General features: G+C 41.3%; 1 protein-coding gene across 6 annotated transcripts in view; it reads right to left on the reverse strand.

Annotated features, from left to right (window-relative positions):
* Window positions 1–12,664: 12,664 nt before the first annotated feature.
* Window positions 12,665–15,550, reverse strand: part of TBL1XR1 (TBL1X receptor 1) — an 85,454-nt gene continuing 82,568 nt past the window's right edge. For all 6 annotated transcript variants that reach the window (XM_042881300.1, XM_042881301.1, XM_042881302.1 and 3 more), the window contains 4 exons: window positions 15,220–15,347; window positions 14,854–15,019; window positions 13,959–14,060; window positions 12,665–12,868 (listed from right to left, as the gene is read on the reverse strand). In XM_042881300.1, the coding sequence (XP_042737234.1) occupies window positions 12,842–12,868; window positions 13,959–14,060; window positions 14,854–15,019; window positions 15,220–15,347 (423 nt within the window). In that variant the 3' untranslated portion in view covers window positions 12,665–12,841. The remainder of the gene's footprint in view (window positions 12,869–13,958; window positions 14,061–14,853; window positions 15,020–15,219; window positions 15,348–15,550) is intronic.

Raw genomic sequence — 15,550 nt, forward strand, 5'->3', positions numbered from 1 at the left:
AAAGGGAGCAGAGTTTTACCTGAGTCATTCTGAACAACAGCTGAAATCACTGCCTGAACCATTTCTCCCATCTTTTTTAAAAGCATGTCTTCTTTCTCTAACAAGTCTCCACGGTTGTCTTCACGCTGAATTTGCATCAATCCTTACAACTTCCACCAGGAAACACATTTGTCATCTGCAAGTTTTGTCTGTGCTAAATAAGGGATCCTCTGCTGTTGTTACCCAGAGCCACAAACAGCCGGAGCAGCAGCTCTGCAACAGGCCCAGGGCTTCATTAGCATGCATGCAACGGCCTGAATGGAGCCCTTCGCTGCCAACAGCTGCAGGAGCAGCGACATATTAACATATGGAATAATCAAGCCCAATAAGTAACCGTTGCATTTGCTAGCGGAATAGAACTTCATTTGCTCAAATCGTCTACTCTTATCTCAGAGAAAAACCTCAAGATGCATTGCGTAGATACATCATCTGATGCATCTGGCTTTTAACTTGCTATTAATCACAGATGTCTTTCCTGTGTGCTTTTATACTGCTATTTATGATTTCGGAATGAGCAGCGAGGCATGATTAAGTACAGAGCCCTTCATAACCTCCCAAAAACTCAAAATTCTGGAGTCTTCAGTCAAGTGAAAAATGATTACGAGGCAAAAAGTATCTCCCTTAAGTTCCTACTGCTTGTTTTGATGCAAAACATTGGTCGGTTCTTTGACTTTCTCTGAAGCAGCTGAGTTCCTAAATAAATGCTATTTCAGACAGAGGTTCTCCTCTATCAACAGGAAAGGGATCAAAAAAGATAGGGCTTGATTCCATTCATAATTTACAGTGAACTAGAGATGCTGTGCTGCATATCTCAGAGAAAAATCACACCTCCAATGGATGCAAAAGCCTGACAGCAGCACTGCAGCACAGCAACACACAGAGGCACGTCACTGGGTGGGCTACCCAGTGCTCATCCAGCCGGTGAATGTCTGAACATCTCCCAACATCTGCTTCCTTCCTCCTAACCATGCCAAGCCTGGGGTTTGCAGCACCTCCCGGAGCACGGCCACAGCCCCAGCAGCAGCTCACTGTCAGGTGTGCTGCTCCCTCTTACCTGGGAGCTGTACCCACACAGACAGCTTGCTGTAAGCACAGGGCTCCGTGCAGCTCACTAGAGCATTTTTAAGTTGGAGGAAGCTGCCGTGACATCTGCTTTCAGATTTCAACCTCCTCTATGGTGACAGTGCATCAATATTTCAGTTAATAAGATTAAGAATTTGGATGGCTGTAGAGACAGGCCACTATACAGAAATGTCACCTCCTACGGCAGCTGGAAAGGAGAAATGGAGACTCAGCAGCTGTCTAGGGATGGCAGAGATGCAGGAATGTACGTGGGCCTGCCAGAGAGATGGACCAGGGAACATTTTATTATTTTAATTACTGCTGAAGGGCACGGGGACAGACAAAAACAGAACAACCAATGGAGCTTTAGCTGGGAAGGAGCAGGGCTCGTGGGTGGCTCCTGGCACCTGCAGAGTCCCCTGAGCTGATGAAAAATAGATGATACCAAATTGGCTGCTTGCATTAGTTAGTGTGTGGCTGCTGATACTGGGAGACTTGACAATAAACCTTTCCTGGAAGACATCAGCATCTTATTTCAGTGTTCGCAGATGACAGCCTCCTGCTGCAATACAATCCCTGTAAATTTCTTTCCCATTTCTGGCCCACCTGTTTATGCTGTTTTCCCCTTTTGCACCACCTTTGCCCGCCCTGCAGCTGGAGGACTGTGGTCCCAGTTCACACTCTGTCACATTCACCTTCCCGTCTCAATTTTTGTGTATCTACAGCATACTTCAGCATCTCCACCTCAGCAGCTAGCAGAGACCAGTGCACTATCATTTACTCAGCAGACAACTGGGCTGACAGGCTGATCTTAACTTCTTAACAGCTGTGTTTATTTACCAAAGGAGTAAATTGTCTACAGCACAGAGGGGCTGGTTTGAACAAACTAACATCTCTGCAATTTGGTGAGATTTGGTACTTGCACATACTTTCTCTTGAAACTATACATTTTTATATCACTGAAGTATCTGAATTACAGGGAATCTTAGGATTTAAACTTTTTGTTTAATGACTCCTCCGGCTGCTGTTTTGTATAGAAAAGAAGGCCGGCTGGAAGTACAGCAAATTGGCTCACAAGAAATGGGAAATAATAATGCCACTTATGTTCTGAATCTTACTATGATTGTTCCGATTCCAAGGTGATTGTTTCCTAGTCCCAGTTTAGTTCAGATTGTACTGCTGCACTGTGATCTTAACCTCCCTGCAGTTACAACCTGGATGCTGCACAGCTGTGCTACATTCAGGAGGAGTCGTAGGAAACCTCAGTGAGTCGCCCACCAGCCCTATTAGTCTAGCCCAAGTTGTTACCTGAGTTTCTGCCATCGGCCTTCAAGATGAGGGGGAATCCAAAGAAAGCAGAACAAAACCCAGCAGTTTGCCATGAACAATGTAGGGGCTTTGCCGTAACATACAGCATTGCTGCACCAATCCCAGCTGGAGTAACAAGTTTAGGAAAAAGGTGGCCATGTAGAAATCTAATGGGAAATCAACAAATCCTTCTTGCTCAGCAGTGATAAAATAGTATTAATAAAATCTCCTCTGCTGCTTTCAAGTCCTCCTTGGGGATATGGAAGCAGCAAAGAACACAGCACACACCTACCCCTCTGCCTCCACCGAGAATTCTGGATCCTTCACATCTCTCTCAATTAGGGCTGACAGAGGAGATTTTCCTTTCTTCTGATCTGTCCCCTGCGGCAGCAGCAGATGCCTCAGGTCGCTCACCCAGTGCAGGCAAGGGAAGAGCAGGTGGCAACCCAGAGCTGGAAGCGATCTGCATACAGGAAGGACAGCACATGCATCTTCTTGCTTTTTCAGTCATTCCTCATGCTGAAAGACACAAGAGCACCCTCAGGTGCCCACTTGTTGGAGAATACCTCCAGAAATCTCACTGTGCTTTAGCTTAGAAATAGCATCTTTTTCTGTGTGTGTGTACAAGGGCATATATGCTTGAGCACATCTGTGCACGCTGCAGAGCAGCTCTAGCAGGGAGGGGACACTCACATTGCTCCGGTCCTGGTGCATACATATCAGGTAAGGACTCCGTGGGCTGCCCTGCTTGCCTCGGGGCAGGGACTGGCTCGGGCTTTTGCTATGGGTGCAGCCAGGTGTGGCTGCTGCATTGGTTCAACAGCCTGCCTGCTGCTGGGCATCCTGCCACCTCTGCTGCTCCATGCTGGGAAGGAAAAAAGTAAAATAAAACCAGTCAGGATCAGCGAGCCCATGGAGGACAATCATGCATCTCCTTTTGGGAGCTGTTTCTCTACCAAAGACACGCAGTGCTAGATGCTGTCTTTGCTAGGACTGGTGAGTGCCACTTAAGTAGCACGTCTGGAACTGGCTGCTCTGGGGCCTTTCAGGGGTTGTTTTGCAGTGGCCAGGGCTTCAGCTGGATGCAACCACAACATGGAATGCTTGGCAGAAGCTTCAGAGATTTAGTTTCTACAGTTCACTGCTTTTCCCTCAAAATCCCCATTCAAATTGAGATTGGTTGCATGTGATCTCAGTTGAGAAATGACATTTTGTCAGAAGGTGGCTGAGGTTCTCCAGTTTAAGAAGCGTTACACTTTTAAAGCTCTGCATTTACAATAGATTTGGTTATTTTTGAATCCTTGTGACATTGGTGTACTTCAAAACACTCTGAGAGACAAGACAGCTGCGTGGGCACAAGTCAGGAATAGGTAGGTCTCCCTTCTATTGCACCATGAGATAGAAGCAGCTTGGAATGAAATAAATTTTTATCACATTTGAAAATGTACACTGCCTGAAAGCATTTCTAATGAAATGCAAAACTCTCTTTCTTAGTACTCTCATCCATTATATTAGCACCTGACTGGAACATTTTATGAATTCAGTTCTCCATTCTGTCTAAATGCAGCATCACACACATCTCCAGTTCCCAGGGATCCTGCCCCATTCCCACTGTTTCTGGGGCACCCCTGGCAGCCTGGCTAGGGTGTGTGGCCCCATGTGGAAGCTGCAGGTAGCCACAACCCTCAGCCAGGTCCTCCATCCTGCCTTATTTTAGGAAGGAGAATTTTGAGTGTTACTCCTGGCTCACCATGGGCCTGCAGGACCTGAAAACCAGGAGGGGTAACGGCACTAACCTTTATAGAAGAGCAGAAAGGTGTATGCATAAACCTTCCATAGGACAATGGGGCCCATCTCTGCTGGAACATCAGTAATACAAACCCATAAATTACTGAGCCATTGTTCATATTTATTGCAGCAGAATTTCAAAACTGAGAGTCTTATTTCATTTACACAGCCCCCCCTTGCCTCCTCAGTAGTGACACAGAAGGTATTTCTTACAAATAAGATTCTTATTTCAGTATTCATTAGATTGTTTGTCAAGAAGAGCAGCTGTTGTTGATGAACTGATTAAGATGCACTGGGGACGGCTCAGCCTAAAGAAGAAAAGACACAATAACAGATTTCAAATACGTAAAAGGCTGCAACACATAATAAAGCAACAGCTTCCCCTCCCAGTCCCCATTCAGGATGGACAAAACACTAAGTTTTTAATTGCCACAAGGAAGACACAGATGAGACAAGTGTACTTTATCATGAATGCTATCACAATATTGGGATCTTGTTCAGGAAGGTCTTAGAGACCAAATTAGCAGCTGTCAGTCATGGGCACGAGCAGCCCTGCCTGACTGCTGAGCACTCTTCCAGGCTTGTGATTGCAGTCATTTCCCACTGCCTTCCCATTATTTTCAAACAGAACCCCCTAAAGCCACATGAAAACCCCTCCTAAACCGAGTGGAATAAAATGGCTGAAAAACTGGGAAGAGCTCTCCCAATTCCTGCACCCACACATGCATGTAAAATGTGACCAAATTACAAACAACACAGCCATGCAATGGGCTGATGTTCAAACTACCAGCACAGGTTTCTTTCTTCAGTTCAGAGGCACTACTTACCTGCAAAGGAGAAAGCATTTGATGAAAATACTGAGTGGATCCATCCACCTGCTAAGTCAACACCAATAAGCCAGGACAGAGGCAAATGAATGGGTCAACAAACATTTCACAGCTCAGCACTCAGATCAGCAGCCCTACTCCTGAAACTCAAAGCCAAAGGCAGACCTGCTGTCCTGGAAACAAGAAGCCCCTCTGTTTAACTGATATTCCCCACGGGCTCCAAACATAAAACTTCCTGGCTCTACAAGCACACACTGCTGTTATTATTTTGTTTTCCATAGAAACCATCTTGAATGATTTCCTTTAAAGTCTGTTGCAGAAATGGAACCTTTTCTTGTGAAATAGAATATTTAAGGAATAAAATAATAGAATATTTAATTCAGCACACAGTGCAAAATTTACAGGCCTGAGCACGAATTTGTAAACAACACAACTGCAACAAGCCGCACATACTTCTGCTTCCTTGCTTTGGGAATTGGCTCTGCACTTAATCAGCATCCCACTTAGCTGCAGTATTCAGCTGAACTAAAGATAGATGAGATGTGCCAAGAGGAAGTGAAAGAACCACAGAACTTTCAAATAACAATTTAAGAAGTAAACGAAGCATCAGCAATTTCAATTCCTCACTGTTCTCCTGAAGCAGGAACTTCCTGCCTTATAAAGCGATTCAGTTATTACAAGAACTTAGGGACACCAGGTAACTGCAGCTCCCAATTTTAGCTGTAAAGAAGTCTTGCAAAGTTCAGAAATTCAGAAAGCTCAAAATGCAATTCTCCTAAGGGAACAATTTAGCATTAACAACATTCTCAGCATCAGAACAAACAAAAAAACACCCCTGTGGAAACAAGAACAGTCTTCTGAAAGTATCTGACCGCTGTTGAGATCTCCTGGCGTGTTCTTGAGACAACAATCTTGACTTGGTATCCAAGGAATAGATCTAGAAGCTGAGCTTTTTCACATTACTTCTATTAAGAAAACCTTTCTGGCTTTTTCTTTTTTTTTTTTAATCCTTCAAACTGTCCTTTGTGGTATCATTTTCACTTACTGATACAAATAAGATCTGCACTGTGGACCTCCTGGACAGGCTTCCTTAAGGACAACTGTCCTATCCTGGGCATCATCGTTCTCCACAGTCATCACCAAATTCCTCCTAAGTTCTGTTACAGCTGCTCTGCCGTCAGAGAAACAAAAGTGTTGCTTAAACTTCCATTAAATCATTTCTCTATGGATTTTAGGAATACTTAATATCATGAGTACCTAAGGAAAAACAAACAGCAGATTATTATAAAGGGAGGGCACTTCAAAAGGAAAATTCAGGCAGCACTGGCACAACCGACCTACCTGGAACACCATTCCCTCCTTACAGGAGGCAAGCAGTACTGCTACCATGCTCTGGAGCCCCGAATCTCTCCGTGGTAGCACAGGGTGGCTGCACTGATGCGTGGGCCATCTGCACTAACACAGTACGAAGACACACAAACTTTCTGCATTGTGACACAAAGTCTGTCTGAAAAACATGAAATTGATTCAGCTTTGCTCTCTCAACGTTCAAGCAGTGACAGAGAAATCCCCAAGCACACCTGAACTCCAGGTGAATGAAATCCCAGACTGTTTTCACACTTCAAAAAAAAAACAGTTCCTCCTCCATTTTTAATCCATTAGGGATGCTTTTCAGCAAGTTTCAATTGCTAAAATAAATTGATTTTGATAATGCATTTGCATTAACAGTTAGTTAAACAAGATTGAAAGCTATTACTTTTGACCGTATCGTAGTGAATAAGTACACTATCTGACAAAGCACTAATTCTACCATACATTTCCAGTGACACTGAAAACCAACTGTTTGGGTTCCCTGCTGCATTATGACAAGACTCACAATTGTGGAGGAGTTCAAGCCTCTTAATGTATAGCTGGATGGATGCTTTTTCATGCCTAACCATAAGCAGTTTCAAATACGTGAAATAAGGTAACAACAATCCTTTGCAAAATCCAATTAAATTACTGTGTAAGAACAGATGAAGTGAGACTGCATTACTGGACAGCAACCTGCCCACACCTCACCCAAATCCTTGAAGCAGCTGCACGTAGCTGGGAGCATCACCAGACTCAGTCTCTCTTCCACGAGCGTACGGGCAAGAAAAAGGACAAAGGCCTTGAAACACACATGTGAAAAAGCAGCTCTATTACACCAAATGCACAGTGCTGAACTGGCGCCGAGGACAACCTTACTTTTTAGAAGGTCTGCTGTTCGTTCGCAACGAGTATCTAACAGCACAACGTATTGCTTTCCATTGCTTCTTGCATATTGTCTCAAATGAAAACATGCCAAAACAAATATTGTTCACATCTATCGCTTTTCCAACTCAATCATCTGCAAATCTTCTGTACCAAGCATTAAAAATTACCGTGATATAATATTCAGCCAAGGTAATATCAAAATATATTTTATTCTGGACCTCTTTCAGATCTGATTCAAATTACAGTTGTCAAAGCAATACAATGCAAAGGGAAACTGCAACAGAAAATGTGCCTAGAAGGGATATAAGGGCCTTGGGGACAAATCATTGTGATGTAGAACCAAAATACATCATAAAGTGTAATTAACATGGTCCAGGACAGTATAGAACATCTATATCAGTCTTCTTTAGACAATAATCATGAAAACTGAACAATAAAAGTCCTTTAAACAAGTACAAAAAACTGTCATGGGCTGGTTTACACTTTTACAACAGCTGTAGTTTAACTGGATAACTGAAGAAATGATGCAGACATTTTAATCCAGTGCTATAGGTAGGCTCACAGAATTAGACCCAAAGGATTTGTAACTCCAAATGAAACCATTACAACTACAATGTCAATGTCAGGAGAGAGAGAAAATTACTTCTGTATTCTAGAATTACTGTTCTGCACACTGCAGTCTGTTGAGGACAAGATTGCAAAGTACACTGGACTAGCAACAACATGCAGACTGTTTTCTTGTATTTACCCACAAATGACAAAAACATCATGAAGTAAAAATGAATGATTATTTAAAAAAGAAAACAAAACAAAACGTGCCTTAAGTTACTGTCAAGCTGCAAACTTAAAGGCAGAGAAAGAGAGTATGTACTCAAAACTACTGATCTGAAGCACTATTAACACTAACTCCGCCATCTGTAAGACATGGCAGATCTTCCTGCCCTGTCTGCCTTCAGACCGACAGCGAAGACAGCCACGCTTTCACAGAACGTGGGATTTCAGAGCTTTCTCTAGAGGGAGATGTGAAGGCTGCTCCTTGGCTCTGTCCCTAAGGAAAATGTCAGGGATCTCGGATGGAGATTTACTGCTGTCTCCGGAAGCCTATTTGCTTCTAACATGCCACAATGTTGCTTCTGCTTTCTTCAGACTTCTGGAGAGTGTGAAACGACCCCCCCAGGAAACAGCTCTACAGGGCTTTGTGAAGTCAGAAGAAACAAGGCTCCTCAGCGCAAAGGAACACGGGCTAAGTGCTAAGCGCGGCAGCCCTGCTCAGGGCACAGCCCAGCTGCTTGCACCAGCAGCAGCCCTGGCTCCAGCGAGGCGCTGCCCGGCCCTCGCGGCACACGGCGCGGTGCAACACAGACCCACATCTTCCAACGCCCGTTCTGACAAAGTTTCCCCGTGAAGTGAAAGACAATGGGATTTCTGATCGAGTCAAGATTGGAAAACTGGGTCCCAAGGCTCCTCTTTGCTGAACGGACAAAAAACATACAACCTTTTATTTACAAGCTGAAAAACCCAGTTTGTAGCCTTAAGGAGATTCCTTCACTCAGCAGAACCGAACGTCAGCTGCCAGATTGCTCTGTGGGCAGCAGCGCCCGGTTCCACCGGCCCTTCTTCCTGAACACAAAGAACATCTCAAAGGTACAGCGTCCCGTCAAACACGCCCTAGCATGAGGTAAGCAGTGTAAGGAAAAAGGAGTGCTTTTGAAAGGAAAATTAATTAAAATTGGTAGAAATCTTTGGCCTTTCTCTCAAGATGCATTAAAGTGTCATGAAATGAAGAAACATGCTTCAAAATGCCATGTCATTCTGACTCTGGTAACTATTACCTCCCTCCACCCAACCCAGAAAAAGAGGCACTTTTAGTGTTTCATATAAGATTTCCAATCATCTAGTAGACACGCTAAATAACCCTGCACAATTGTAGTCCCAGAATAAACTGAGTTTATCAACATTATAAAGAGTCTAAAAAAGCTTTTACGAGGACCTAGATATTCTCTTAACTACACTAAAAAGTCCACTGGTTGGGAATCTTTACATCGATTTAAAAAGGCAGGAAAAGAGAAAGCAAAATAGAAAAAGAGGAACTCTACGGAAACCTGGACCTAACTATGCAGAAATGAGCAACGGGATTCTGACGTCGATGCATAGAAAAACAGCAAACTGAAGAGCAGTTCCTTTCTTACTCCAGCATTCATTCTGCGCCCAGTTTTTCCCCCTCCTTTTATCCTCTACTTGGATGCCTGCCCACTGACACTGAATGGAAAAGACTGTAACTTCCATGCAGGCAAAGGCCTGCGCACACATCTGCCTTCACAATGAGAACAGGCGCAACAGAATTAACCTCCACGTAAGACTAAGCATGTGCATACACCGATATGAAATTAGGCTCCTACTGACATTTGGCATGCTCAATTGAAAGGAAAAGTTTGGACAGTCTACCTCACTATCGAATACGAGGTCTTTGTGCTATAAAATGTAATAAACGTATGATTTCCTTCTTTTTTTGTGTGTGATTTTTTTTTTTTTCTTTTTACTTCACAGAATCACATAACCTAGCACACCTGGCATGCATGCATTTAACAGTGTATAAAACAAGAGGCAAAAAGAGGTGTGAGCAGGAGCAGCACTGTGGCATGCTAGTAAAGGACAACAATAAAACACCTACAGCCAGGCCTGCTGCTGCGGGACCTGGCACAACTCCGCTGCGGTGGGCACGGCGCGTTAACACGGGGCTGGGCCGTCAGCCTGCGTGTCCAGAGCACTCAAGTCAACACAACTGGCACTGCTGGACTATGCTTCGAGCACCTGAAAACCCTGGACCTCTGAGACTGAAGCTCTGTTGTATCTATTTATGAATACGTGATACTATGCTTAAGCAACTAGAATTACAACTGAAACAGCTGATGATCAAGAAAGAGGAAAATGGCAATACCCTAAAACATGGCTGTGTGATTTTGCAGCTATGTCACAGAACTCCACCATGACTGTTTGGATTGGCTGAAAGAATCGCCCAATAACTTTTATGAGAATGAATAAACTGTCCATATTAAAATACAAAAGTACTATCAAGAATCACTTCTGACTTTCAGATTTAAATTCAGTGCAATTGACAAATGCATTGCTAAACGAAAAATGCAGCTTAAACATACTCAAAACATTTGTGTCTATTCCTGGGAGCACAGTTTAAAATTATTGCACAGAATTTTCATTTTTTATTTTTCCATTAATGACAGAGGTCAGCCACAGTCATGGACCTCCAGCAATAAAAGCAATATTTTCAAGTGCCAGACACTCAATATATTAGGCTTCCTACGTACTGTAACTCGTGGCGTAATTGCTCTAAACATTTGTAATATGTTCCCAAACCCTAACAACAGCTGGCACTGAACCATCACGGATGACTGCCTTTATGGATATGATTTTTTTCCTGTTTTTAAATGCTGTCTATGATAGTAGTATATTCCTGGGGTATATATAAAGCATTGTTGACTTCTCTTTACCACTGGCAAATTGCTCCCCTACCTTAGTCAAACTCAGACTTGCTTCAAGTCATGTTTATTCCATGGAAATAGCAGAACTCAATGCCTAAAGGACAACTGTTAAAATGTTAAAGCTGCACTATCTTGATTAAATCAATTTACACACAACTTGGAGGGGAAAAATAAAAGAAAAAGAAAAAAAACAGCAATCGTAAGTCACAAAATTATTTGTGATTGAAATAGTGTTATAAAACTGATAACTTCACAAAGCTCTCTCTGCAATATAAACCATTCCATAAGTAAAACGCCTGGGACATAAACTTGACCTCTCCTTTGTATAAATTTACACTCTTGGAATCGTATGCAAGACATGATGCAACCTTCTCAACTACACGTACGCGTAAACACAAACTCATGCTATCATTTACAAATAAAACCACTATCAGTATATTTTTAATCACATGAGCAGAAAAAGGTTTGCCATATACATCTGTCATTGTAAGAAAAATACTCGATATTGTAAACAGAGTAAAAGACACTATATAGTAGTGATTATTAAAAAAATAGCAGCTTACATCTACCCTATATTTGGAAAAAAATGTAGTCACGTGATACAACAAACTGCAGGACTGGAGCAGCAGGGGAATTAGTGCAAGTATTCATCTTTTAAATAAGCTGAATCACTGCTATTAAAATAAACTTGAAGCAAGTCCTCTGTTTAAGATATTTTTTTAAATCTAAGGTAGTAAACATTTTGCCTCTTAATGGCAGTGTTATCAAATATATGCCAAAGATTTTATTTTAATAAAGAAAAATTACATGAGACACTTTTAATACTGGAGTTTGGTTACAATTATACATCTAAGCTCCTACAAATAACGATGGGCAACTCCCAGAGAAGCTGTGGCATGAACCCTTGTCCAGAAAGATCTTAACAAATCCCCCAGCTATATTTTGCTCCTCTTCATAATAGTGCACAATTTATCTGTATTTAACCATATTTTAGCTATGGTCTTAAAGCAACAGAAGATGCATTTCATTTTCCTCTTTTTTGTCTTTTTTTTTTTTCCTTTTCTTTTCTCTTTTTTTCTTTTTTTTCTTTTTCTTTTTTTTTTCTTTTTTTTTTTTTTTTTTTTGAAACCCTTTATTTTTTTTTTCTTTATTTTTTTGCCTTTCTATTCTTTAGTTTGGCAGAATTACGTCCGAAATAAGACACTACTGCATTCCAGCCATGTCACCAGAAAATAAAACACAGCGTCTTACCCATTACTGTCACACTTGGTAGATGAGCAGGACGTGAAATATCACGCCTCAAAGAAGGATTTTTTCTTCTCTCTCCATAATCCCTTTTCCACCCTCCTTCTGTTCACAAAATTGTGCTCTGGGAGTCACAAAATGTACCAAACATCGTCAGGTTCAATCTACCTCCTCAAAGAATGCATTCAAATATGTTTCAAAGAAACACTTTTTTTTTTTTTCCAAGGTGATAAAAAAAAACAAACAAACAAGAAACTAATTCACTCCCTTACTTCATGCATCCGTAAACTTAACCAAAACAAAACAGAAAACCCAATGGTTAAAAGCAAAGAAAAAACTACTGCTGCAGATTTCTGTAAGTCCGTTTTCTCTGTACACACAAACTGCTCAACTACTGAAAAGGAAAATAAAAAAAAAAAGATACCCCACAATCCATTGTCATAGTGGATTAAGAGGGGAAAAGGGGCAATGAAGGCTGCCATTACATCTTCTGAATTTGGTATGTATATGGGTCTGCTCTTGTATATGGTATATTTCTCTCTCTCTCGCTCTCTCTTCTGTTTTTCATATCCAAAACATTAAAATGTTATTTTGGGGCACAGCAGATTCCAGCACTTGGTGAATGGGATTCACAAGCTGTGACAAAACTCTGTCATCCTCTTCAGGGTGTAACTTTTTCTTTTATTTTTATATACAGTATATGTATATATTTCTTTTACGTTTGGCTGTAGTGGACTGGCCATGGTTCAATTGGGACTATAGCAGTACATGGGTCAGGGACAGTCATTTTGGCTATGTACACATTCATAGTCGGTCCATGGCTTCCAACTAGTAGCGCTATTTCCGTAGGTCTAATACACAAACCTGTAAGAAAAGAAATACACATAGAGGAAATGCACGTTGTACGACATCACACGTTTACACAGCTGTGTGTGAAACACCTGAGCGAAACCTACGGAACAGATGGAGGAACCTTAAATCTGTAAGTGACCTGGGGGGAAAAAATCAGCACATCAGGAGAGTTCCTGGGTTATCAGCACGCAGCCAGGCCTGCTTGCAGTACTGCTGCCGACTGCACTGCCATCATTCGAAATACCTTATGGGAGCTGTTTGCCTGTTGCTTCGTATTAGAAGGTCAGCAATTTACCTGAATCTTATTTTGAAAAATATGGTCAAATTAAATTAAAAATAATTAAAAATACATTTCTAGAAAATGCAGGAACTGATCAGGATAAATAAAAAAATTAAAAATTAACACTGTATAAATACCAAGTTTAATTTTCTAAAGCCTTCACTAAGTAGTGCTCCTAGTTCTGTCAGACAAAGCAAAACCAACCATAGACAAGCTATGCTCTTAGTCATCAAGTGGCTCCAATGTGCTCCTATTCGCTTTGCTACTGCCAGCTAAAAATGTATTTAAAACAGAGGGGATGAGGTGGACTTTTAGTAACAAATCATAGCAAGGATACATTTTAGAAGAGTCAAAATTAAAGGAAAATCATAAATAAATCTGTTGCAAGTACAATTAGCCTCTTGGGTCAAATTAACTGAAGACTGGAAAGGTTACGTTGCATGTATGTAAGAGTAACCATGAGTGGAATGGCAATTAACTTCCACTCAGGATACGCCTCGAGATTTTTGTTCCTTTCAGGATATTTTCTGCAATCATATGACAAAATGAAAAACAACCAGCCACTCTGAACAGATTTCTACATTAAGCACCAGAAGGGACGGGGAATTTAAATTAAATGCATCTTCTGACTTTGGGCGGTTTAGAACAGTAATATATCAAGCTGGAATAAAGACATTCTACTTTCAAATTTTAGAAACTTCACATGAAAAACATCTACATGAAAGCTGCATGTATTTAAACATCAGGTGCATAAGGAAATATCATCTCCACTGTTAGCCAAAATATGTCATTAGACTGTTAAACAAGGCAAGCCACACTTACTGAACCATCTGAAGCACTTGCTCCAACTTTGTCTCCTGCTGCATTCCAGCAAACCTCAAAAATCCCTCCTGTTCCCCTATAACTGTGAACTAGGGCACCTGTCTAAAAAGGGACAAAACACATAATTAATATAACAAAATACACGCAATCAAGTACATTTCTACTACACGTAAAACTCCTGTCATTTTCAACAGCTGAAATTCTCAGGGGAAACAGTTGAGATTCAAGGACTATCTAAGAGCTGTGTGAAAGGACTTGACGATTACTGCATCTCAATCTCCTTCCTGTGTTTTAAAGGTGAAACCATAGTTGGCCTTCATCAAATTATAAAATATCTAATCCCTGGTAACCAGAGATCACACCTTGCCTAACAATGCTGGTTTTACATTTTCATCTTCCTTCAGTTCTTCTCTGACAGAAAAGCAAAGTAATAGCCTTCTTCCTCAGGAAGTTTTGCAAGATCTGTCACCATCTTCTCTCACTTTACATTCTTTTGCTTTTCAGCGACGTTCAATGAAACAGCTATCAAGTGTCAGACCTGCACACCTACGTTCACTTAACATTTTTTCACAGCAAAGTTAATTTATCAGGAGTTTAAATGTCAGAGGTAACAATTTTTGGATGCAACATGCTACTGCAGAGACTGCTGAATGTGTCTTGGGGTGTGGTTTTGGGGGTCTTTTGGGGTGCCTTCACCACAGGCGGGTACACTTCACACAGAGAGCAAAATTTCACGTACATCCATTAACAGAAACCTTAGGAAAAGGAGAAGGTAAATCAGCACGTTGGTAAGTGCAAAGTTCTCCACATCCAAAAAAAGATGACGTAACTAAGGTTGGAAAAGTACTGATGGAAAAGACCGAGGAAACTTTCTAAACAGACAGAAGAGCTGTACCTGTGTGTTCCAGATGTGTACACATTTATCAAAGGAGCCGCTGGCCAGGTACCTGCCGTCAGGACTGAAAGCTACACTGTACACAGGTTCTTGATGCTTTGTCAGAGTATGAATACAGATTCCTCTGTCTACATCCCATAACCGAACAGTAGAATCAAAGGATGCACTGTCAAGGGAGAAAAACACAGATTAATTACTTCTCAGTTTTGCACAATTTTGTTTTTAATACAACTGTCATAGGACAAAGCATCATACATAGTTTGAAGCATTTTGCACATACATATAAGTAAAGAGCAAAGTAAACACAGGGCACAATTTCTTTAAATAAAAAAAAAAAACAACTTCTAAGAACAGGATTAAGAATACCTTGCTAACATAAGATTGGCATTTGGATTATTTGTTCCTGGTCCCGTAGGACTCCATTTGATAGTATAAATTTCTTTGTTGTGTGCTTGTAAGTCATGGACACAACTGTCTTGCTTCATACTCCAGATCTATGATAAAATGGAAGACAACACAAAGACATTCAGCACAATATTGTATTAAGATATTTTTTATACCTTTCTTTATTTTCTGCAGCCTGACTGCTACCTTTTAAGCTACTAAAAGCATTTTCTGTGACTGCTGTTTCTACAGTAATTACAGTACACATTATTTCAGAACTCAATAAACAGAGGGCACTAAGTATCTGATGGCA

This window comes from Lagopus leucura, unplaced genomic scaffold, assembly GCF_019238085.1.
Source record: "Lagopus leucura isolate 7727_CA_CO unplaced genomic scaffold, USGS_WTPT01 Super-Scaffold_100029, whole genome shotgun sequence".
Classification (NCBI taxonomy): domain Eukaryota; kingdom Metazoa; phylum Chordata; class Aves; order Galliformes; family Phasianidae; genus Lagopus; species Lagopus leucura.